We start from the raw sequence: 24,204 nt of genomic DNA on the forward strand, positions 1-24,204 counted from the left end.
CTAACCTGAAAAGTTCACGCGGCTTCAATTTCATTCTGGATACGCCTTTATCGCCCCAAAAGACAACGACTTAATCAGTCAGGTTAAAAACACGCAGAGCCCACCTGAAAGTTGAAACTTGGGTAAGTAGCTATAGACTAAATGTAACATGTAGATTGTATAGGTCTAGGTTTATTAACAACAACTCAAATAATTTAGGGTCTGTTCTTTTGTAGACGGACTGCTTTTTTTTAATAACATATCGTTCTATATTCCACGGGGTTGTATTGGTGTCGAGTTCCATTGACATCCCAACCAGATTTCAGCGGTTACAGAATCGGACACTTGTAGATCTAGTTGTAAGCTGTTAGAGGTTGCATATGAAATTAAAATCATACGTGGCCAGGTGCGAGATGCACGCTGCCAGACAAAAGTCACGTGACAATCAACATAGGCCTATAGACTATTTGTGATGAGCGTCGCACCTCAATTAAGATACATTCTTATAGGTTTGATTTGTACACGTATATAGAATCTACTCTACACTTTATATCTGCATATAGCCTATAGACCTATAGCTATAGGGTCGAACTATTTACCCAAAAACACCCAAAACACCCAAAAACTACCCAAAAACACATCAAATTCAAGCAATAGTAATAATTCAATCGTTAATAAGGTAAATGAAAAAAAAATGTCTGGAAGATAAATGTGCGTGAATCGACAAACTACGCTAGTCTAGATAATTGTCTACTCCAATAATATTAGAGGTTTACACGACAGGAAACTTTTGACAGGCTGTCATGTAATATCCACCAATGTAATCAGGTGGAATAAGACCTCATATACGTATAGGAGTAGATAATTGTCTTGCCGGTTTTATTGTATGACTGTTTGTAAGAGTTATCTCCCTCGCCGTCAAAACCCTACTCGCCGATAAGTCAACAAAAGAAGGTATCAATAGCTGTATTTGATATGTTAACATATACATATCAATTTCTAATGATGTTTTCATATAATGTGTTGATGTTGTGAGATGTTTTTGGGTAGTTTTTGGGTGTTTTGGGGTAGTTTTTGGGTAAATCGTTCTGCCGTAGCTATACGTCTATGACTTTAAACTCTAAAAAACAAGAGCGTCCTATTATGATTGCGTTGACGCATCATTAATAATTTAGGTGAGACAGTTATAACCACAGGGGCTCGGTTTCAGGTTTCTGAGTAACACATATGCATGACATCAGTAAACAACCACAACACTATAAATTAAGAATTCATATACATTCTAAAACCTTATAAAACATCGGCGTTATCGATGTATAAAAAAAAAGAGTTCAAGTACCATCGCATGCAGTCAGGATATTTTTCATTACTCTTTCCTATTACAGATCTGGTGTCTTTGTTCATGCGTGCTCAATGTTAAAGCTACAATGTATCTGGGATTGAGAGCCTTTCTTCGAGCTAAAGAACCTGGGTCAGTGTTGTCTTTGGGGGCAAAGACTTTGTAAAGGAGGGAATAATGTAGCATTAAAATGGAGTGTATAAGGTGGATCACCTTACTGGCTCAGGGTAATAGGAATTTCCTTTTGGTACGATGCTTAAGAGTGAGAGGTTGCTAGTTTGAGTGTCACACAATTGCAAGCAGAGTATATTTTGGAGTTTGAAGGTCCCTGCATGGTTCGAGTCTTGACCAGCCGGTCATTATAGTTTTCCTGTTACTATAAGGTTTTGTAGCGTAATATAAATCTACTCGTGGATGATTTTATAGGATGTTGTGTGTGTTAAAGACTTTGTTAAAGGACTAGGAAGGTGTACATTGTATATACTTGCTAACCCCTCTATTATTTAGGATCAAGGGAGACCTCTGAATTTAGACCTGAATTTAATAATCTAATTGTCAATCATTTTGTTTTCATATTAAGATAAGATAAGTTTATTTCTGGTTCAGGACTTTTAAAGTCCTCTATACCAGACTCAAAATAATACATGAGATTGATATAGTACTTCTGTCCGGTCTACTGTACATTGTTTTTATGATTTAATTGATGCTTTGTAATTAAAGAAAAGTTCTTGGTTTTTCCAGTGATCGTCTAGCTTGTTTTTGAAGGAGTTTACATTTAATGCTGATATAACCTGTTCTGGCAATTCATTCCAGATTGACACTGTTCTGTTTGAAAAGTACTTTTTTCTTAGCGTATTTGTGGATAGTCTAGGGAATATTTTTTTGGTATGTCCTCTGGTACTGTTGCGTTCAGCAGCATCCTTCCATAAAATGATACCATTAAAACATATTTCTTTATCATTATTTTGTACAGTTCTATCATATCTCCTCTAATTCTTCTGAATGCCAATGTTGGTAGTTTGAGTTTTTTCCAGCCTCTCACTGTAACAATATTGGTAACTTTTTAATCCAATGATTTCATCAGATAGGGATCCAGGCTTAATTAGTTGATTTAAGATGTTTGTTCTTTTCTGAAAATTTGAATATGCACAATAATTTAAGGATGGAAAGCTATGAGAAGTGTAGTAGTACGTACCAGAGTAGAAATTAACTGGGCTGCTCGGCAGTAGTTAGGTGTTAGAGTGGCCATCTACATGTATAAAGTCACATGTTCAAGAGAAGTAGCCATATATATATAAGCTACCAGCTGAAGCATTTGAGTCAATAATATTGTCATCATTAAATGGTGTATGTTTATATATGTTGTGTAACATCTGTCAAGTCATCATTTCTTGATATTGAACAAAGCTTTCCCTCCTATCAGCTATGGTAGCGGGGAAACTTTTGGCTAGCCCATATTCTTTCCCCCCTATCAGCTATGGTAGCGGGGAAACGTTTGGCTAGCCCATTCTTTCCCCCCCTATCAGCTATGGTAGCGGGGAAACTTTTGACTAGCCCATTCTTTTCCCCCCTATCAGCTATGGTAGTGGGGAAACTTTTGGCTAGCCCATTCTTTCCCCCCCTATCAGCTATGGTAGCGGGGAAACTTTTGGCTAGCCCATTCTTTCCCCCCCTATCAGCTATGGTAGCGGGGAAACTTTTGGCTAGCCCATTCTTTCCCCCCCTATCAGCTATGGTAGCGGGGAAACTTTTGACTAGCCCATTCTTTCCCCACCTATCAGCTATGGTAGTGGGGAAACTTTTGGCTAGCCCATATTCTTTCCCCCCTATTAGCTATGGTAGTGGCAATGGGGAAACTTTTGGCCGGGAGAGCATGTTTTTGACTTTCCATGAGAATTAGTTTTGACTTTTGTGTTTACAATGACATGTATGTGGTATTTGACTTTCTTTGTGATTTCTGAAATCCTTAAATAATCATGAAAACCTTAAATGATCATATGTATGAAAGCACTGCCAAAAAAAATGTTTTTGGTTAAAAAAAATTGTATTTTCTTTCTAATTACAGGTAATTAAGATGTGCTGACAATGACAATAACCCACTGAATACCTTGACGTTGATTACGACCTCCAAATTCTCTAGAGCTAGGTCACACTTATTTATATGACAGGATCACTATAGCCTACGTTTAGATCTGTAGACTAGGGATCAATCCAGATGTGTATTTTGATGATATGGATGATGAATAGCTCAACTGAACTGAAATCAAGGTCGAGAATTAAGACATTGTTTAATGATGAAGCGTCGAAGCAGTCTGAGATTTTGTGTGATGTTGACGTTTGTGTGTGCTGTAACGCTAAGTCTGATGCAGATGTACAATTGGGTCATGCTAAATTCTCCTGCGGCACATGACGAGCACCTGTCAGGTAATTAATATAACATCTGAGCAGGAAGTACATACAGTAAATAACGCCCTCTGTAATTCATAAGGAAATTTATCATGATGTGTATAAAGAGGAATCCACTTATTTGCATATGCTTTTTTCCAGGTGAAAATATGCAAATAAGCGAAGTTTGGGTTTGGTTCCTTCCCAGACAAATGTGTATCGGCCGGTAGACATGAAAATGTGCACTAGATAACTATGGTACACATATTGATCATTTGCAAGTCCAAAACAAATTTAAAGAATAATTTTGCAAGAATTAAAGTGTTTTTATAATATGATTTAGAAAATGAATTAATTGAAATGTGATTTAGAATTAATTGTGTTGTTTACATCTCGACCTGGCAAATACCTATACACATGTTGATCTGCATTTGTTGGAAACGCCGGCATTGTTCAATAAGTAGATATTCCCCAACAACTAAAAATAACTGCATCATCACTGCTTGTAGTTAAATGTTCATTATTGGACCAAAAACTATCGCAGGAATGCCACAATTCAGCCTTTATGATGTCAGTATCGAAGTTTGTGTTTTAAAGTGGCTGCAACAGCTGACAAAAATATATACAATGTATTACATATTGTACTGTGTACACATACAAAAATGTACTAAATACATTGGTAAAAAAAGTACAAAATCTTCACTGTACATTATGCAGAATTTAAAGCAAATATGCATTTTATAAACACACATTTTGATTTAAATTCATACATGTAAAAGATATCTTGTAATGTTTCCAGCTAAAAACCACTTAATAGCAGACAGACGTCAGAGTTTTATGAAGACAACACAACCAAATGAAATTGTCAAGAAAAAAAACCAGCGTTTTGATGGCTACACTGACTATGTTATCAAAGACAATAGTGACCCTTTCCTGCGTGAGCATTATGATATAAAGAAACTCCACAACCTGGGAGTGATCAGGACGCCAGAGGACCAGCATTTAAGGGATGAAGGTATAAAGGAGTAATGGGAATCAGTTTCACTTTCAGAATTGATAATCAAAACTCAAAATCAATCAATTGTAGATTATAATCGGTTTTCTAAATTTAATACATAATTGGCACCTTCTGTAGAAAATTTATGTCATCTAAGCTTACTTATATTACACTTCTTAAGTCTTTGTAATCAATGTTTTAATTCTTGAACACAAGGGTCAAATAAAGCATTTAACAGATGTTGATATGTTTGATTTTATGTAAGATTATATATAGCCTCTAAAATATGTACATTTACATTACAATGTATGTATGTATGTTTATTATCCCATGCAAAACGCATTCTTCTTAAATTAGTGGCCTAGTTGTGCCTTCACTATTGACTACATTTCTTTTTTTTTCTTTTTTTTCTTTTTTTTTTCTGTAACCATGGAAACGTCAAAAAAACTAAATTGTTGTTTACTCTCTTTTCCAGGCTACAGCTTTAAAACCTTTCCATTCTAATTCACGAAACTTTCTGTATATATTGGGTTAGTGCTCTTGTTGTACCTTTTCAAATAATAAACGTATAGGAACTACATCAAGATATAATATAACGTTGATATATATGTGTCATATTTGGGTTTTCATAACAACAGCTGGGCACGCTTTGCAGCAATTTGTATTGAATTTGTTTCTTTGTGTTGTGTTAAACAGGTCACAGACAGCATGCCTTCAACTTGTTAATCAGTGACAGACTTGGATTCCACCGAGCTATCCCTGACAGCAGGAACAAAAGGTATCATACACTGTAGAATGTCGGGGACAAGATTTACCGTGGTAAAATCTGCTCTCCAGGCACAACCAAGATGTAAACAATGTTTCCCTCCAAAGGAATATCAATTAGCTCTCTAGACACAACCAAGATTCCTACAATGTAATATCAATTAGCTCTCTATACACAACCAAGATTCATAGAGTTTCCCTCCATAAAGAAATATTAATTAGCTCTCTAGACACAATCAAGATTCCTACAATGTAATATTAATTAGCTCTCTAGACACAACCAAGATTCCTACAATGTAATATTAATTAGCTCTGTAGACACAACCAAGATTCCTACAATGTAATATTAATTAGCTCTCTAGACACAACCAAGATTCCTACAATGTAATATTAATTAGCTCTCTAGACACAACCAAGATTCCTACAATGTAATATTAATTAGCTCTCTAGACACAACCAAGATTCCTACAATGTAATATCAATTAGCTCTCTAGACACAACCAAGATTCATAGAGTTTCCCTCCATAAAGAAATATTAATTAGCTCTCTAGACACAATCAAGATTCCTACAATGTAATATTAATTAGCTCTCTAGACACAACCAAGATTCCTACAATGTAATATCAATTAGCTCTCTAGACACAACCAAGATTCCTACAATGTAATATCAATTAGCTCTCTAGACACAACCAAGATTCCTACAATGTAATATTAATTAGCTCTCTAGACACAACCAAGATTCCTACAATGTAATATTAATTAGCTCTCTAGACACAACCAAGATGTAAACAATGTAATATCAATTAGCTCTCTAGACACAACCAAGATTCCTACAATGTAATATTAATTAGCTCTCTATACACAACCAAGATTCCTACAATGTAATATTAATTAGCTCTCTAGACACAACCAAGATTCCTACAATGTAATATCAATTAGCTCTCTAGACACAACCAAGATTCCTACAATGTAATATCAATTAGCTCTCTAGACACAACCAAGATTCCTACAATGTAATATTAATTAGCTCTGTAGACACAACCAAGATTCCTACAATGTAATATTAATTAGCTCTCTAGACACAACCAAGATTCCTACAATGTAATATTAATTAGCTCTCTATACACAACCAAGATTCCTACAATGTAATATTAATTAGCTCTCTAGACACAACCAAGATGTAAACAATGTAATATCAATTAGCTCTCCAGGCACAACCAAGATGTAAACAATGTTTCCCTCCAAAGGAATATTAATTAGCTCTCTAGACACAACCAAGATTCCTACAATGTAATATTAATTAGCTCTCTATACACAACCAAGATTCCTACAATGTAATATTAATTAGCTCTCTAGACACAACCAATATTCCTACAATGTAATATTAATTAGCTCTCTAGACACAACCAAGATTCCTACAATGTAATATCAATTAGCTCTCTAGACACAACCAAGATTCCTACAATGTAATATTAATTAGCTCTCTATACACAACCAAGATTCCTACAATGTAATATCAATTAGCTCTCTAGACACAACCAAGATTCCTACAATGTAATATTAATTAGCTCTCTAGACACAACCAAGATTCCTACAATGTAATATTAATTAGCTCTCTAGACACAACCAAGATTCCTACAATGTAATATTAATTAGCTCTCTAGACACAACCAAGATTCCTACAATGTAATATTAATTAGCTCTCTAGACACAACCAAGATTTATACAATCTTTCCCTCCATAAAGAAATATTAATTAGCTCTCTATACACAACCAAGATTTTTACAATCTTTCCCTCCAAAGGAATATTAATTAGCTCTCCAGGCACAACCAAGATTCCTACAATGTTTCCCTCCATAAAGGAATATTACATGTAATCAGCTCTCTATACACAACCAAGATTCATACAGTGTTTCCCTACATAAAGGATTTTTTTTAACATTAAGTGTTTTGATTTACATGGAAATTTCTTAAAAAGAATTCTAGCATTAATTAATCATCTGCTTTCAAGTCTGAATTTATATTAGTGTAATTTAAATGTGAAATTCAATATGGCCAATGACTTGAGGAATTCTTGTCTGAAATGTACCATACATATATACAGTATATAATCGGGGGTCCTGTTGTAATATGTTGTACAGTATACTTGTAATTATGTCAGATTCATTGTTCTGTGTTGTGATATATTTACACAGTGCAATGTTGCAATCTTTCAAATACAAACAATGTATCCAAATGTATATAAAACTTAGTACAGTCTCATAATATTTATACTTTCTTACAGGTGTGCTAACGAGTCTTATCCATCCGACTTACCTGAGGCCTCGGTCATAATATGTTACTTCAATGAGGCCTGGTCAACCTTGTTTCGGACAGTGGTCAGTGTCCTTGACCGGTCACCGCCACGTTACATCAAAGAGATAATTATCGTGGACGACTCCAGTGAAATGAGTATGATCAATCTATAAAGTAAACATGTACAGCTACACTTTACAAAATATAACTCATTATTATTTTTCTTGATATTCTACGATTATCAATTGGTTGAAAGCAAGTCGCATGATCACCTACAAAAACATTATTGGTTTCTGCTTCCAGAAAAAAGTTAAGTTGTGTCATCCAACCTACTTTCCAATTTTCCAAAAATAAAGAAAAATGATAAAGCTAGTATTAATGCTGTAGTGGAACTGGACCTGGCTTAATGTCAGTGGCCAATGTAAGTACATGTAGCTCAAATGGTTAGAGCATCTGTCTAGAGTTCAGAGGTCGTCTAAAGTTCAGAGGTCGCTGTAACAGGAATTTCTCACTCATATCTATTTTACTTGAAAAGATAATACAGACATGTCAAACATTGGTCAATTTCAGAAAACGCTACTCAAATAGATTATTATTCAGCATTTCAGAGAGAAAATATGAATTTGAACAAATCAACTCATTATATGTATCTGATATACAGTACTTGATTACTTTGAATATCAGCTCAGTGGCGAGAACCTATCCATAGTTACGTCAAGGAGAACTTCTCCAAGGTGAAGTACATCAAGACTCCGGAGAGGGCTGGACTTATCAGGGCACGCATGTTTGGAGCCAGTCAGGCTTCTGGAGAGGTAGGACTTAAAATGATGTGCAGGTTTAAGTGTTTCATTCATGGAAACAGATACTGGTAGGTAAAATTGTACTTTCAAGGTTTTTCGACATAATTTTTAAACTAGACTTAACCAATCTGGATATTTCCAATGTCAAATTAAATCTAAGTGCATTACAATTAGTGCACATGAGCTACCTTTCTAGCCATATAACTTCTATGTCTGTAATGGAGAAGACCTCATTTTTGTTACTTTTTCTTTTATTATATATGAACAGACAAAAATAATTTTCTTCCATTTTTAGAGGATGTCTGGAAAACAATTTATGATAACTGACTCATGATCTCAAACGATCCTGAATTTAGATATCAAAAGTAAACGATGACCTTGTATATAAACATAAGTAACACATTTCAGGTGTTGGTATTCCTAGACAGTCATTGTGAGGTAAATGTTAACTGGATAGAACCTCTCCTGTCGAGGATCAAGGCGAGTAAGTCTAATGTGGTAGTGCCGGTAATGGACATCATCAATCCGGACACGATGGAGTACGTCTCTTCTCCCTTCGTCAAGGGAGGATTTAACTGGGGACTGCACTACCGCTGGGACCAACTTCCCGACAGACTCAAACAAATGAAGAATTATCTCTCTAAACCGGTCGAGTGAGTCCATTATTCAGAAATGTATGCAGTTTTCTGTTCTAGAAAGCTATATACATCTATATGTCAATACAATTGTCACTGTTTTTAAATCAAAAAGTTTGAGCATTGTTTATTTCTCAATAATTTGAATGTAGACCGTGACTCGGTTTGCCAGGCATGAATACAGTGGACCCGCGATAATCCGGACGCCGATAGTCCGGAAAACTCGCAGTCCGGACGGAATAGCACGGGAACGGATTTCCGTAACGTTATTTGTACTCACCAGTCCGGAAATTCGGTTTCCGATTCCGGAAGCCCATTTTGGGAACGGAAAGTACTTTTCATTAGTAAATTTCCCCCGATAATCCGGACGATTTTTTCACCACGAGGAGAGAAAAATGTCGGGCAAGTCACCCGTGTCGACAGCTGTACAGACTATCGCTTGACACTGTGCGTAGTCATAGCGACCGCTGCCAGGTCATAGCCCCGGGTGTTTACCTGTGTTACAATGTAGCTCTGTTTTTATAACGGTACATTGCTTTTCTTTACGATCGACCTAAATGCTACAGTATTAAAGGGTTTTATAGTGTAGACTGGTCTTGCTTTGATCAACTTGACGTACAATATCTATTATAGTTATTTTACATAGTGCTATTTCGTAGTTAGCAATAATTAATTCACTAACATACAGTATGTGATACGATACTTAATCAATCACAAATGCATGTAATAAATTTATTATCGGTAATTAACATCACTAACAATTGTATTTGGTAAACAAGGATATCGGCTTGTAACATCGTTACGTGTAATGACGACTCATTGAAAGATGCATGTTATTAATTACACACATGGTACATTTACGTATTAAGCAGTGATCACAAGAACCGGGTTAATTACACACTAATAAGTCGTCAGATACCGCTGATTTACTTCAGTAAGTGTCACATTGTTAAGTGAATACGGGTTTAATAATTATCGGACAGCTTGGGTAGTTCTCGCTGGTGTCGCGTACTTTTAGATAGGTAGCTTGGAGTTTCTGGTACAGCAAAGTGAGTTACGATTCACTACATTAATTAATGTTAATTATTACGTGGCGTATGTCTGAATTTTATTTACACGATTAAAAACACACAATATTGTGAATAGTTTTTATTATTATTATCCAATCAGAATAAATGGGCGTAACGTGATGCGATAACTTCTGATATAAAGACTGTGAACATACCAAACTACACATTGCAACTTATTCATTGTATCTTCATACTTACGTAAAAATCATATAAAAAAGCATGGACTAATGGTAAGTTGTACATAGTGGGTCTTTCATTTCACGTTTCTGATTTACGTAACAAACGTACATTGTACATAGCAGTTCGTTTATTTCAGGTTTTTAACTTACAGTAAAAAAAAACACAAAAACACAGACTGTTGGTAAGTTGTAAAAACCGGGTCTTTCATTTCAGGTTCATAATTTACGTAAAAAAACGTACATTGTACATAGTGGGTCTTTCATTTCAGGTATTTAACGTATGTAATTTCTACTCGTTTGTGAACCTCTGGGACGAAACCCATGTGTGTTGTTTGTAGGTCACATATGCCCGCTATAAATAAAACAACTTTCACTTCACATGTTCTTTTAAAAACATTGTTTATTTTTTAGTTTCTACAAAATAAAAGAAAACAAGAATCATATCAAGAACATAAGTGTATTTATTTTTTAAAAAGACTGACTATTAGACGTGTTTATGAAACGTCATTAAAACGTCCCGGATTGTATATAATCAAGGGAGATAACTCTTACACAACAATTTTTTGACCTGGTAGACGAAATTCGGTAGTCCGGAAAACTCGTAATCCGGACGGTTTGGGCTGGGAACGAAGGTGTTCGGATTATCGAGGGTCCACTGTATATAGTATTTCTTCTTTCCGCAAACCATGTGTCTGTGTTTCATTTTTCTTATCAATATCGAATTACTTCAGGAAATGCTAAGACATGTACAACTGTACAATAATTGCAATATATAAAATATTGCGAATCAATATGAATAAAATTATTGAAATGCAGATTTTGAATATAACTGTTGAAAAAACGTACAATGTAGAAATAAAATTAAGTTGAATTATTTAAAGAATTACTGTAAATGTGTTTTTTTTCGTGGGGAGTTAATGTCACGATTTCAATATATAAACTGTATATGCGTGAGGGTAATTTTCGCTGTCGATCCACCTTCGCTATTACCATTAATTTTGTAGTTCAAGATTACACAAATTTATATCAAAATAATACGCGTGGGGGGAATTTTTGCGATCAAATGTACTAATAATTAGGGTAAATTACCCCTCGTGTAAATTTCCATGTTTACAGTAAGCATTTGATGTTGGAACAGTTATAAGTCAATTTCTAGCTGAATGTCTTGGTATGTTGACTGTCAGTTGTCAGTGCATCCGTCATCTGTCCAGCATCAACTTTTTACTAGTTTAAACAGCTTCTTCTAGATTGCAATAAACAAAATGCCTAGAATCAAGATATTTGGCTGATATGTAGCCTGACAAAGTTTGAATTAGGAAATTACTTTGATCAATATTTAAGGTCACAGAGATCAATTTTGTTAAAACACTGTCTTCTTACAATTATAACCAAAAGGCCTTAAAACAAGATATTTGGATGTTAGATTTCAGGGATGACACCAGGCAGATTTGTGAAAAAAAGTTTCCTTGACCCATTATTCTAGGGCAGAGGGGTCAGCTTTGTGAAAACACTCATCTTATCAACCAATAGGCTACTCCAATAATATTTGAGGTTAACACGACAGGAAAATTTGACAGGCTGTCATGTGGAATAAGACCTCATATATGTATAGGAGTGCCAATAGGCCTAAAATTATTATTTTTGTGTGGTAGGTTTGTCCAACAAAAGGAACAAATTGACGTATTTCACCACACATAACGTCTGATCACATTTCAGGTCTCCGACTATGGCTGGTGGTCTGTTTGCTATAGATAGGCAGTACTTCAATGACATGGGCCAGTATGATGCTGGCATGGATGTTTGGGGAGGAGAAAACCTAGAAATATCGTTCAGGGTACGACCATTTACCTACATCGCAACCTTAGGCCTTCATTTCTGATATCCTCTTTACTTTGCTACTGTCAGAGTAAACTGCTATTTTTCAACAAAACATATTTAGTAAGATAGGCATTAAGCTATGGACAATATCAAGATAAAACTGTTATAATAATTTTTGTTGCAATTATATGAAAAGTCGATAAGTTGACATATATTTGTTTAACTTACTACAAAATTCATATACATGCACGGGTAATGCATCATTTCTAAAGGAATTTTTTTGCATTTAATTGGTCACATTAAAATTTATGTACTAGAAATTCAAAAATACACTGTATAGTGTTTGTTGGTATAAATACACACATAGACACAGAGCTGGCAGTGTTGGGATATACTAGCTATAGAAATTGTACCGTGCTCTCGTGTAGGACATATCATCTTTTAACACTGTCAATATGGTATACCCTATCATCTTTTAACACTGTCAATATGGTATACCCTGTATATGTTTTTTGGTGACTGTTGCACAGATCTGGCAGTGTGGGGGTAGACTAGAAATCGTACCATGCTCCCGTGTGGGTCATATCTTCCGTAAACGCCGTCCATATGGATCACCCAAAGGTCTAGATACAACTATGAAAAATTCTCTACGCCTTGCTCATGTGTGGATGGATGAATACAAGGTAAATCTTGTAATTTTTTTTTAATGATTTCATGAAACATCAACTAGAATTGTTTTATGAAACATCCACAGCCCTACATAGACAGCTAAAAATGTTTGATAAAACATCTACAGCCGGACATAGACAGCTAGAAATGTTTTATGAAAAGTGTGCGGCCATACACAGCTAAAAGTTGAAAATCAATTTATGCTTTTAAAGCTTTGAATTGTTTTCTTTTATAATTACCTTTTCATCAATATTTTCTTGATCAGATATCTTAATTTAATGTATAGTTATATAGATAAATTGATCAAATAAATACATACTTCATTCATGCTATTATTAAATGATGTCTATTCCCCGAGAGGATATCGTTACATACTTAATATAACTTTTTCCAGGACCACTTCTTTAAGCTCCACCCGGCTGCCAAGAACATGGCATATGGAGATATATCTGACCGATTGGCACTCCGTAAACGTCTCGGATGTAAATCATTTAAATGGTACCTCGAAAATATCTATCCAGAACAGGTTTGTGGACTTTCAAGTATTAATTCTGCCTACCGATATCCATTACAGCTATGTTGGAATTTCCTCGACTGAGTGTCAATAGTTTGTATACTTTAAGTTATTGTTAGCTAAAAGCACTAAGTAAAAGTGTGTACAATAATTTTTACATTTTACATTAATTAATGAGTAACTGGATTGTGTATTTGAAGACATATTTGAGTTTTGTGATAAATAGAATCATATATGAGTATTGATTATTATATGATACAGAATTTATTAAATAACTTCAATAATTTGATGTGTCTATGAGCCAATATTACTTGTAAGAAAATCATCAACTCTTGGATTAAATTTGGTATATCGGAGGTGAATTTCAATTGTACATTTTCACTACCGAGACAATTATGTGATGTCATTTATTTATAGCATTCAACCAAAGACATTTTGTTATTTCCTGTGTTTCATTTTTCATAAGGTATTACCGTCAGAGGAGAAAGATGCCCCCGTTGCCCTGGGGAAGGTCAAACGTCGTGAGAAAGCATCCTCCACACTTCGTGGGCAGCTGTATCATCTTCACTCCGGCTTGTGTGTGCAGTCCGAGTCGGATGTGTTTACCAAGAAAGCCATGCTTGTACTGGCCCCCTGTCAGGACTCCGGTAAACAATACAAATACCAGGTAATGACCGTTATCCAGTAGGAATCTCCATCTCGTGAATGTTGGTCACATCATAGTGATGGCTATTGTTATTAACTGTCTTACATGTAAAAACCTATTGGGACTTCCTAACAAAAATGTGGATGATATTGAATTTAATGATAATTTTTTAATGTCTTTCCTGTTAGGCATGCGAATATGGACAATAGCTACTTCATATTGTCTTGTTTCCATTTCGATGTCACAGTTTGGTCAGTGTCTTGATTAGCTTGATATAGCGCTATGAATTCTCCCTTCTTTCATTTCAAATTCCACATACAAAAATGTCATGCATGATAATGATTTGCAACTGTATATTCGTTGATATTCACAGAGGATTTAATTCTGCTATAGTTCCAGTCATTAAGTTAGTGCAATAATAAATACCCAGTTAAGATATGTATATATATATATATAAGTAAAATAAAAAAACCAACTCTCCGTTCTAAAACTTAACGAGAGTTGGTTTTTTTATTCTATTTTTAGCCCACCATCATCAGATGGTGGGCTATTCAAATCGCCCTGCGTCCGTGGTCCGTCGTCCGTCCGTCCCTCCGTCCGTCCGTCCCTCCGTCCGTCCCTCCGTCCGTAAACAATTCTTGTTATCGCTAATCCTCAGAAAGTACTGAAGGGATCTTTCCCAAATTTCATATGTGGGTTCCCCTTGGTGCCTAGTTATGCATATTGCATTTTGAGACCAATCGGAAAACAACATGGCCGACAGGCAGCCATCTTGGATTTTGACAATTGAAGTTTGTTATCGCTATTTCTCAGAAAGTACTGAAGGGATCTTTCTCAAATTTCATATGTAGGCTTCCCTTGGTGCCTAGTTATGCATATTGCATTTTGAGACCAATTGGAAAACAACATGGCCGACAGGCAGCCATCTTGGATTTTGACAATTGAAGTTTGTTATCGCTATTTCTCAGATACTTATGAAGGGATCTTTCTGAAATTTCATATGTAGGTTTCCCTCGGTGCCTAGTTATGCATATTGCATTTTGAGACTAATCTGAAAACAACATGGCCGACAGGCAGCCATCTTGGATTTTGACAATTGAAGTTTGTTATCGCTATTTCTCAGAAAGTACTGAAGGGATCTTTCTGAAATTTCTTATGTAGGTTCCCCTCTGTGCCTAGTTATGCATATTGCATTTTGAGACTATTCGGAAAACAACATGGCCGACAGGCAGTCATCTTGGATTTTGACAATTGAAGTTTGTTATCGCTATTTCTCAGAAAGTACTGAAGGGATCTTTCTCAAATTTCATATGTAGGTTTCCCTCAGTGCGTTGTTATGCATATTGCATTTTGAGACCAATCGAAAAACAACATGGCCGACAGGCAGCCATCTTTGATTTTGACAATTGAAGATTGTTATCGCTATTTATCAGAAATTGCTGAAAGGATCTTTCTGAATTTCATTTGTAGGTTGCCCTCTGTGTCTAGTTATACATATTGGATTTTGAGACCAGTCAGAAAACAACCTGGCTGACAGGCAGCCATCTTGTATTTTGAAAATTGAAGTTTGTTATCGCTATTGTACAGAAGGTACTGAAGGGATTTTTCTCAAATTTCATATGTAGGTTCCCCTTGGTCCCTGGTATTGCATTTTGGGACCAATCGGAAAACAACATGGCCGACAGACAGCCATTATCGCTAAATCTTAAATTTTATATATAGGTTCCCCTTGTTTGAAAAGTACTAGATCTAGAGGGCTGTTTCTGAAATTACACAGATTAGTAAGACTTAGAAGAAGGGAAAATTAGAGAAAAGATCAATCTGACATGGAACCTATAAAGATCATTCAATGGTGGGCGCCAAGATCCCTCTGGGATCTCTTGTTTTATTTTACTTTTATAATTCGTCCGTAAGGATAAAAACAATTTATTATCTAAATATATATATATATAGTAGAAATAATGAAATCAACACAGCATTTTCGCTAACGTTTTCAGGCCTTGCTGGCCATCTTCAGGCGATTTGTTTTATTTGTTTTATGTTATATATATATATATATATATAACTTAGCAACACAATTGATGAAGGAAGACAACTTTATATATATATATATATACAAACAAATGCATACAAGGTGTGATTGCGTGAAATTTAATAGCTGTGAACTAGGTCAGACTGAGACAACTGCAAATGTAAGCCTCTTGAAATTTAACAGCTTCATAGAATAATTTTATCAAGGACATAATAGACTTTCACTATAGGCTAAGGTGCCTCGACACTTAATCACTAGCCCTTCACCTCTGGGTTGCGGTACTGCCCTTAGGTTGGTGGTTTTTAGCTCGTCTCTTCGAAGAAGAGTGAGAGCTTATGTCGTCACTCCTGCGTCGGCTTCGGCGTTGGTTTTCCAAATGTTAAATATTTGGTGCATGTGTTGAAAGGCATAGTAATTAATGGTAATATGGTCCCTGTGGGGGTCAAACTATCCCCTGCCGGAGTTAAACTAAAAGATTTTTGGAAAAAAACTGATTTTTGAACATTTTTGCATTTTTTTGCGTTAAGTTTTTGGTGCAAGTGTTGAAAGATATAAATACATCACTTTATAATTGTACTAGGGTGCTGATAGTTGGTAATACACTCCCTCTTGGGTAAAACTATCCCCTGCCGGAGTTAAACTAAAAGATTTTTTTGTGAAAAAACCAGAATTTTCAAATTTTTGGACTTAGAATATTTCTGCGTTAGTTTTTGGTGCAAGTGTTAAGAGGTTTTAATACATCACTTTATAATTGTACTAGGGTGCTGATATTTGGCAATAGAGTCCCTATGGAGTAAGACAATCCCTTCCTGGAGTAAAACTTTTAAAAAAAAATTGGATTTTTTCCTTTTTAAATCTGTGTTTTTTTTTTTTTTAAATCTTTGGACTTTGTTTTAAGTTTATATTGTGAGTGTTGAAAGGCATAGTAATACATGGTATTAGGTTCCCTGTGGGGGTTAAACTATCCCTTGCCGGAGTTAAACTGACATAATTTTTTGGGGGAAAAACACATTTTTAAAAAAAATTTGTGCAAATGTTGAAAGCTATTTAACACATCACTTTATGATTGTACTAGGGTGCTGATATTTGGTAAAAGAGTCCATATGGAGTTACACTATCCCTTCTTGGGGTGAAACTGAAATTAAAACAATGTGAAAATGCTCACATTAGACAATTTATACCGGTCCCCATTTTTCAAGGGAGACAACTCTCATTAGGATAATATTTTGTCAAAAAATTGAAGAACTATGTCCAAAAGCAATTACATTTGTATTTAATGTATTCATTTAATCTACAACAGCATAGCTTGTCTCCCGAATGTTTGTCAATAAATAATTTATATATATATAAATTGGTATGGTTTTGAAAATTGCATAAATTCACAAAACATAATCTGATCATGTAAACAATATAAATATTATTAATGCAATTTGCAAAAGCATTCCAATTAATATATTTTAATTATTTATTGACAAACATTTGCGAGACGAGCTATGCTGTTCTCCAACAGCTATTGTTTCTCCCGGTACTCCAGCTTTCCTCCACCTCTAAAACCTGGCACGTCCTTAAGTGACCATGGCTGTTAATAGGATGTTACACAAAATAAACCAAACCAAACCTTTAGGTTAGATTCCATTTCTGATACCACTCCTATTATTAGAGTAGATTAACCTAGTTAGCAGGTTGTAACTTGAAGATTCAGATTCACTTACCCTGTGTAGAGCTGATGGTTTTCATATAAATACTGATGGGACATGTACATGCTGTGTTACAGAACTGGTACAAAACACAAAATGATGAGCTGTTGTTGAGTGATATTCTGTGTCTGGATGTACAGAACGTTCCTCAAGGCCGGTCATTTGCTCGGCTCATGAAGTGTCACGGAAACAGAGGATCACAATCCTGGACCATCAAAAAGGTACGCTTTGTATGTTCACACCACAGAGGCATGTCTAATCTTATGTTAAAAAATAAACAGAAACAACTATTTGTAAAGTTATTATATATAGGTATTTCTGACTATTTTTTAGCTCGTCTCTTCGAAGAAGAGTGAGAGCTTATGTCGTCACTCCAGCGTCGGCGTTGGTTTTCCAAATGTTAAATTTTTGGTGCAAGTGTTGAAAGGCATAGTAATTTATGGTAATTAAAAGCAATTACATTTGTATTTAATATATATTCATTTGATCTACAACCTGTGGGGGTTGTTAAACTATCCCTTGCCAGAGTTAAACTGAAAGATTATTTTGGGGAAAAAACAGATTTTTAAAAGTTTTGTGCAAATGTTGAAAGCTATTAATTAATAATAACACATCACTTTATGATTGTACTAGGGTGCTGATATTTGGTTAAAGAGTCCCTATGGAGTTACACTATCCCTTCTTGGGGTGAAACTGAAAATAAAACAATGTGAAAATGCTCACATTAGACAATTTATACCGGTCCACATTTTTCAAGGGAGACAACTCTCATAAGGATAATATTTTATAAAAAAATTGGAGAAATATGTCCAAAAGCAATTACATTTGTATTTAATATATATTCATTTAATCTACAACATTATAGCTTGTCTCCCGAATGTTTGTCAATAAATAATTTATATATATATAAATTGGTATGGTTTTGAAAATTGCATGAATTCACAAAACACAATCTGTTCAAGTAAACAATATAAATATTATTAATGCAATTTGCGAAACCATTCCAATAAATATATTTTAATTATTTATTGACAAACATTTGCGAGAAGAGCTATGCTGTTCTCCAACAGCTCTTGTTTTAATATAGGACTAGACATGCCCTGTGTTCACACCATAATGTTTGCGATGTAATATGTTCAGTGCATCAGAATTACTAAGACATTGGATTGGGCAGTTATATACTGTAAACGTGGAAATTTACGCCAATTACATGGAGTCCTTTTGATCGCGAAATTTTCCCCCACGCGTATTATTTTGATATCAATTTGCATAATCTCAAACTACAAACTAAGGTGGATCGATTGTGAAAATTACGCATATAGTTTACATATCGAAATCGCGCAATTAACCCCCCGCGAAAATAACCTAGTTTACAGTGTGACTTTGGGCACTGTTTTGATTCCTTTTCTCATGTGATAAATAAGCTCTTCCATTATAATGTTTTCCCTCTTAATAGAATTTTTGAAAGGGAATGTACAGTCTACCCTCTTAACGCCATTTTTGGGGGGGGTTTAGTTGGCGGTAGGCGAGGGTGATGGTATTATGGGATGGTGATAGATCAAGTTAGCACTGTATATGATTTGTGTAGCAACACAATCTCTTAATGTCTGTAGTTGTTAAGTCTGGTTAGAGAATTACATGTATTTCAATGAAATTTCAGAATGGGTCTGTGATGTTGTTTTATAACCCTGCCTCTGGTAAATGTCTTGGAGCCTCCCCAGACCAGAAAGGTTCCGCCCTGGACCTCAGCATCTGTGATGATTCATCCAGCCTCAGCTTCCAGTTCAAAAAGCCAGTCATGAAGCCAAAACAGTAGATTTTTATCAGGATGGTATGCAACTTCCTAAGTGAGAGAGATATTAAATTCAGTGTATGTTGGCTTGATGAGAGGATCAGGTACCAAACTACCTGATGGTGTCTATTTTTCCCAATTTTCTAAAATTACCAAATTGATATCAGAAGTGGACTGTGATAGGACCCTGCTAAGTAGAATGTCTTATGCATGTTAGAATTTGGTAATAATTTATGAATCTCTAAGATTAAGGATCTTTAGACAGAACATGTGTGAATTTTATTCCTGACTCACAGAAATTACATATGTCTTCAGTCTCGTCATTGTTTGATGACTTCATACATGTTTATAAAACACTCATTTGTTTTTCAAAATTCAGGACATAGAATGGAACTTAACTGATATCATGTATTATTGCAATGTTCAGTCTACTGGGAGAAATATGCAAAAAGTTGACAATTTTTTGTGTTTTGAATTGCAAATTAGTACTTTTTAAGTGGTTAGAATTGGTTTAAACATTTGTTTCAACAGTGGTTTGAGCAATGATTCTAACAGTGGTTTGTGGTTTGAACAATAGGTTGAACAGTGATGTGAACAGTGGTTTGAACACTAGGTTGAATAGTGATTTGAACAGCACTGGTTTGAACATTCAATTATCACTTTAAAACTGTTTGTGTGGTCCACAAAAAGGTCCACATCATATATAGTCATTAACATTTAATTCTAAATTCTTACCGGGCATTTCATTTCTGGAATTTGGCTTTAGAGCGAAATATTTTGATCTTAATTCAAATTCTAAAAGAAGTTATTCATCACCTGTAACAGGTCATGATAAATTACATTGAGTGCAATGTCTCCACTACAGATGAAACACAGTAATTCTTGTTTACAAGTCTTAACACTCAATCCAGCTAAAGTGGAGCAGTATATTGAAGCTAGTTATTACTCACGTTACATATCACAAACATTGTGATGATTTAGATTGAATATAGCCGTTTTTACTTTGATCTGTTGCCGTACCCATGGCTACAGTTATGATGTCATAACAGGCATGCTATGGATGGCATTTACAGTCCTTTAAATCACACATGTTTCTAGTTCTTTACATCATGGCACTGCCATGTAAATGTACATTAGATACATGTATATTATTACGAAGGTAAAATTTCTCACCATGACATTTAACTTGTATTCCTTAGCATCAATGACCTTGACCAAAGACATCTGCTTTAATGTTGTATTTATATTAAGTTTGCTTTTTGTTATACAATTTGAGATTTGTTGATCGATTACTCTTTCAAACCAGTGCATATATACATAGAGGGATTAGAGACTCCCCTAGTTAGGAGACTGACATAGTGTGAGCTTTTGTATTTGTGCACTGAGCCGTGAAGGCGTGACTACCACTATATCACTACTACTATACCAGTAGACATATAGGCTAAATTGGATAATTTTATCAAAGGTCTGCTTATTGATGTCAAATTAAAATGAATTAAAGCTAACTTTTTCAAAATCGTTTGCTATTAAACTTGATCACAAACAATGTACATGTATTAAGCTTTTATTGATTCAATAATGAAAAAATTCGAATGAGTACTTTTGGAGAAAACTTGCTAAAAAATGAACAATATTTGATGCAAAATTTTTATAGCTTTATAACAAAATATGTTTCAAGCACTTCATCAGTGAATTTGGGATTTATTCAGCTTTTTACAAATCCAAAAATGAAAAATATTGGATGAGCATTTTGGAGAAAAGTAGTTCACAATGAGGTAGTGTAGTTAACTTGATGTCATCTCGCTACGTCATTACTAACAGATAGAGACAGTTTCCAATCTCTGTATGCACATCCCTGTTCATACTAGACTGTAAATCAAAAGGTTTTCCAAAAAATATGCCTTTTTTCATATTTTCGCTCGCACAATATGTAATCAGGAGGACCTTCCCTTGTTAATATCGATACATTTGAATCAATATTAACAAGTTCTAATTAAATGTAAATAAATGTGCTACAATACTAAAGTGATTTACATTATAAACGAGTTATATAGAATACATTTGTGGATTGCACATCAATACCATTATCACTACCTTAGTTCCCATTTTGAGAACCCTACATTTCTGAAATTTGACTCACATTTACATGCTGAGTGTTTTTGGTGAAACAGGAGATGCTCAGCCTTGTAAAACACTTTGTATTTTTCTCATTGTACTTTTTCTAATATCTCTCTGTAGGTCTTTCATTTGTTCATGTTTTTGTTTACATTTTATAATTACATTTTTTGTTTACATGTTAGTATGTACTTCTTTGTTTTCATTGACTACAGCTGGTATCAGAATGATATTGGAATAATTATATATAAACCATTATTATGTAGAGGTCATCTCTTTTTATAACGGAGGATCAATTTTTGTTTTATTATGACATGAACCAGATAGTTGTGGTGTGTATGACAGGACGTCATGGTATTTTTACAATTGTATCTTTGATTAGAAGTAGCTGGTTATGGAGATCTTTACCTGAAACAGGAGAATGTTGTCTTTTGATTTAATCAAACTAGGCAGTTATAGACACCGAGTCACTAGATTATTTAGTGTTATTCTGTTTTGAAATCAAAACCAGAATAGGCCCTATCAAGTTTGAATGTTAAATGGAATGGAATTTCTATTACCATTTTAAAATGACTGTTAATAACTGGCATGAATTTTTATATCGGCATTCTCAATGGTTACAATTCAGACTCAAATAAAACTAAGCAGAAGTATACTTTAATAAGAAGTGCTTTGTGGTGTGGTAACTCATTGTCCCAGTGATTCTGGGTTTAAAGGTGTTTAACCAATGTTTTCTGTTGTTAATGAAGGAAATACATAATGATGTATATGTTTGTTCAGGTACCCCCTGGCATAAGTGTTAGGATAGCTTGTCATTAAATGTCATATTACTCTTGGCTGTGAACTTTACACTAGGGATTGTAAGGATGGCAGAAAGGTTTCAGTCATTAAGAATTATAAAAATATTTATTAATTATGCCCCTGCCATGAAATGGAGGGCATAAAGTGTTAACTTTATCCGCCCCGCCCCGTCCCAATGCAATGTAACTAGCTAATCTCTAGAACTGCTGAGGTTTCGGGGTGCCAAGTGGCAGCGGGGGCATTTATGTCTTACAGATATTTTCTAGATTCAAAACAACATAATGTCATAATTTCATATTTACTGAAATCTTAATTTATTTTGTACTTATACAAAGTGTGATAAGGTGTTTTACGTGATAGACATGGAACGAAAATGGAGAAAAGTTTTAGGACTACTTTGGGTTCTCATGGTCAGTCACAATAGACTTTTTAGGATTGATAAACTATTATATCCAAGGGCTTCCAGTTCATTTGATATTAACTCAAAATCATCGCATGTAATGCTTTCTCAAGTTTATAGTATGTCTATATATGCACTGTAGTGATTATGTAAGTGATAGGGATTACGATATCACATGAAAAATATGTGTCCAGTTTTCAGGGAAACAGCTCTCAAGGTGAATATTGTTGTAAGGATATATCGACGATCGTTTTCTGCCAAATCATTAATATCATACCAATAATAACCTACCAATTTACAACATTAAAAAATTGCATTTATCAAGCATAATATTCAAAATTAAAAAAAAAACCTGTTATGTTTTTTCCTTAGACATTATGTATCAATTAAAACACAATGTTTTTGTAGGGAAACTTTGTAGATTATAACCGTAAAGTGCTAGAGAAGGTCATTAAGGCACTTGGGAATTTGAAATCGTCTGTGAGATTAAGGGCATTTTAGAGTTTAATGGGGTTAGATTAACTTTCAATGAAGCTCTAGTCATTTTACCTGATGTCAGTTTAGCCCCCTAAAACAACTAAAATGCCCTGTACACTCAGATAGGTCCACAATAGACTGTAAATTAAAGTTATCGGCTTTTGGTAACAGTCTTCAATTAGAATGGTTAGCCAGGATCTGACCATATGTTCTGAGGTTAGATGTTCAGCCTTTCATGTTTTGTGAATACTCATTTGAACTTGGTCAAATGTTTGTTTGATACAACAGGGCTGGTTAAGATGATTATATATTCATTTCAAGAATTATCATTTTCACGATTCAATTGTAGACCATACTCATTTTTCAGACCATACTCATTTTTCAGATCATACTCCTTATACATAATTTTTGGGAAACGAAGCACCCAGGATAATGATGTCAATTCTCTTTGTCAGAACACATTGTACATGTATTTATCTAATTATATGTGCCGATAGGATTCTTAAATCAATTATTTATAACATATCAGAGTTTTATGGCAAGCCAACTTAGGTTTATTTGAGAAGCAATGCCGATCTTTATTTTCATAATGATATATAAAATATCTAACATGTACATATATAGCATACTATTTGGTTTGGTTTGTTTTGTTTAACGTCCTATTAACAGCCAGGGTAATTTAAGGACGTGCCAGGTTTTGGAGGTGGAGGAAAGCCGGAGTACTCAGAGAAAAACCACCGGCCTACAGTCAGTATCTGGCAACTGCCCCATGCCACCTAGGTTTCAAACTCGCAACCCA

At 34.8% G+C, this 24,204-nt stretch overlaps 1 protein-coding gene across 1 annotated transcript; it reads left to right on the plus strand.

Moving 5' to 3' along the window:
- Positions 1 to 64: 64 nt before the first annotated feature.
- On the plus strand, positions 65 to 23,564 carry LOC117343582 (polypeptide N-acetylgalactosaminyltransferase 11-like). Its single transcript, XM_033906007.1, has 13 exons — positions 65 to 122; positions 3,384 to 3,742; positions 4,503 to 4,718; positions 5,397 to 5,478; positions 7,750 to 7,916; positions 8,445 to 8,572; positions 8,969 to 9,213; positions 12,161 to 12,278; positions 12,793 to 12,945; positions 13,326 to 13,457; positions 13,912 to 14,112; positions 17,898 to 18,041; positions 19,481 to 23,564. Exons 2-13 carry the CDS (start codon positions 3,610 to 3,612, stop codon positions 19,634 to 19,636), a joined length of 1,875 nt encoding a protein of 624 aa, XP_033761898.1. The 5' UTR covers positions 65 to 122; positions 3,384 to 3,609; the 3' UTR covers positions 19,637 to 23,564.
- Positions 23,565 to 24,204: the final 640 nt, after the last annotated feature.

Source organism: Pecten maximus, chromosome 15 (assembly GCF_902652985.1).
Source record: "Pecten maximus chromosome 15, xPecMax1.1, whole genome shotgun sequence".
In the NCBI taxonomy this organism is placed as follows: Eukaryota; Metazoa; Mollusca; class Bivalvia; order Pectinida; family Pectinidae; genus Pecten; species Pecten maximus.

Coding starts and splice junctions, on each gene's coding strand:
- LOC117343582 (XM_033906007.1), top strand. CDS start 3,610: ATGATGAAGCGTCGAAGCAGTCTGAGATTTTGTGTGATGTTGACGTTT. Junction 12,946..13,325: donor TGTGGATGGATGAATACAAG/GTAAATCTTGTA, acceptor AACTTTTTCCAG/GACCACTTCTTTAAGCTCCA. Junction 18,042..19,480: donor AATCCTGGACCATCAAAAAG/GTACGCTTTGTA, acceptor ATGAAATTTCAG/AATGGGTCTGTGATGTTGTT.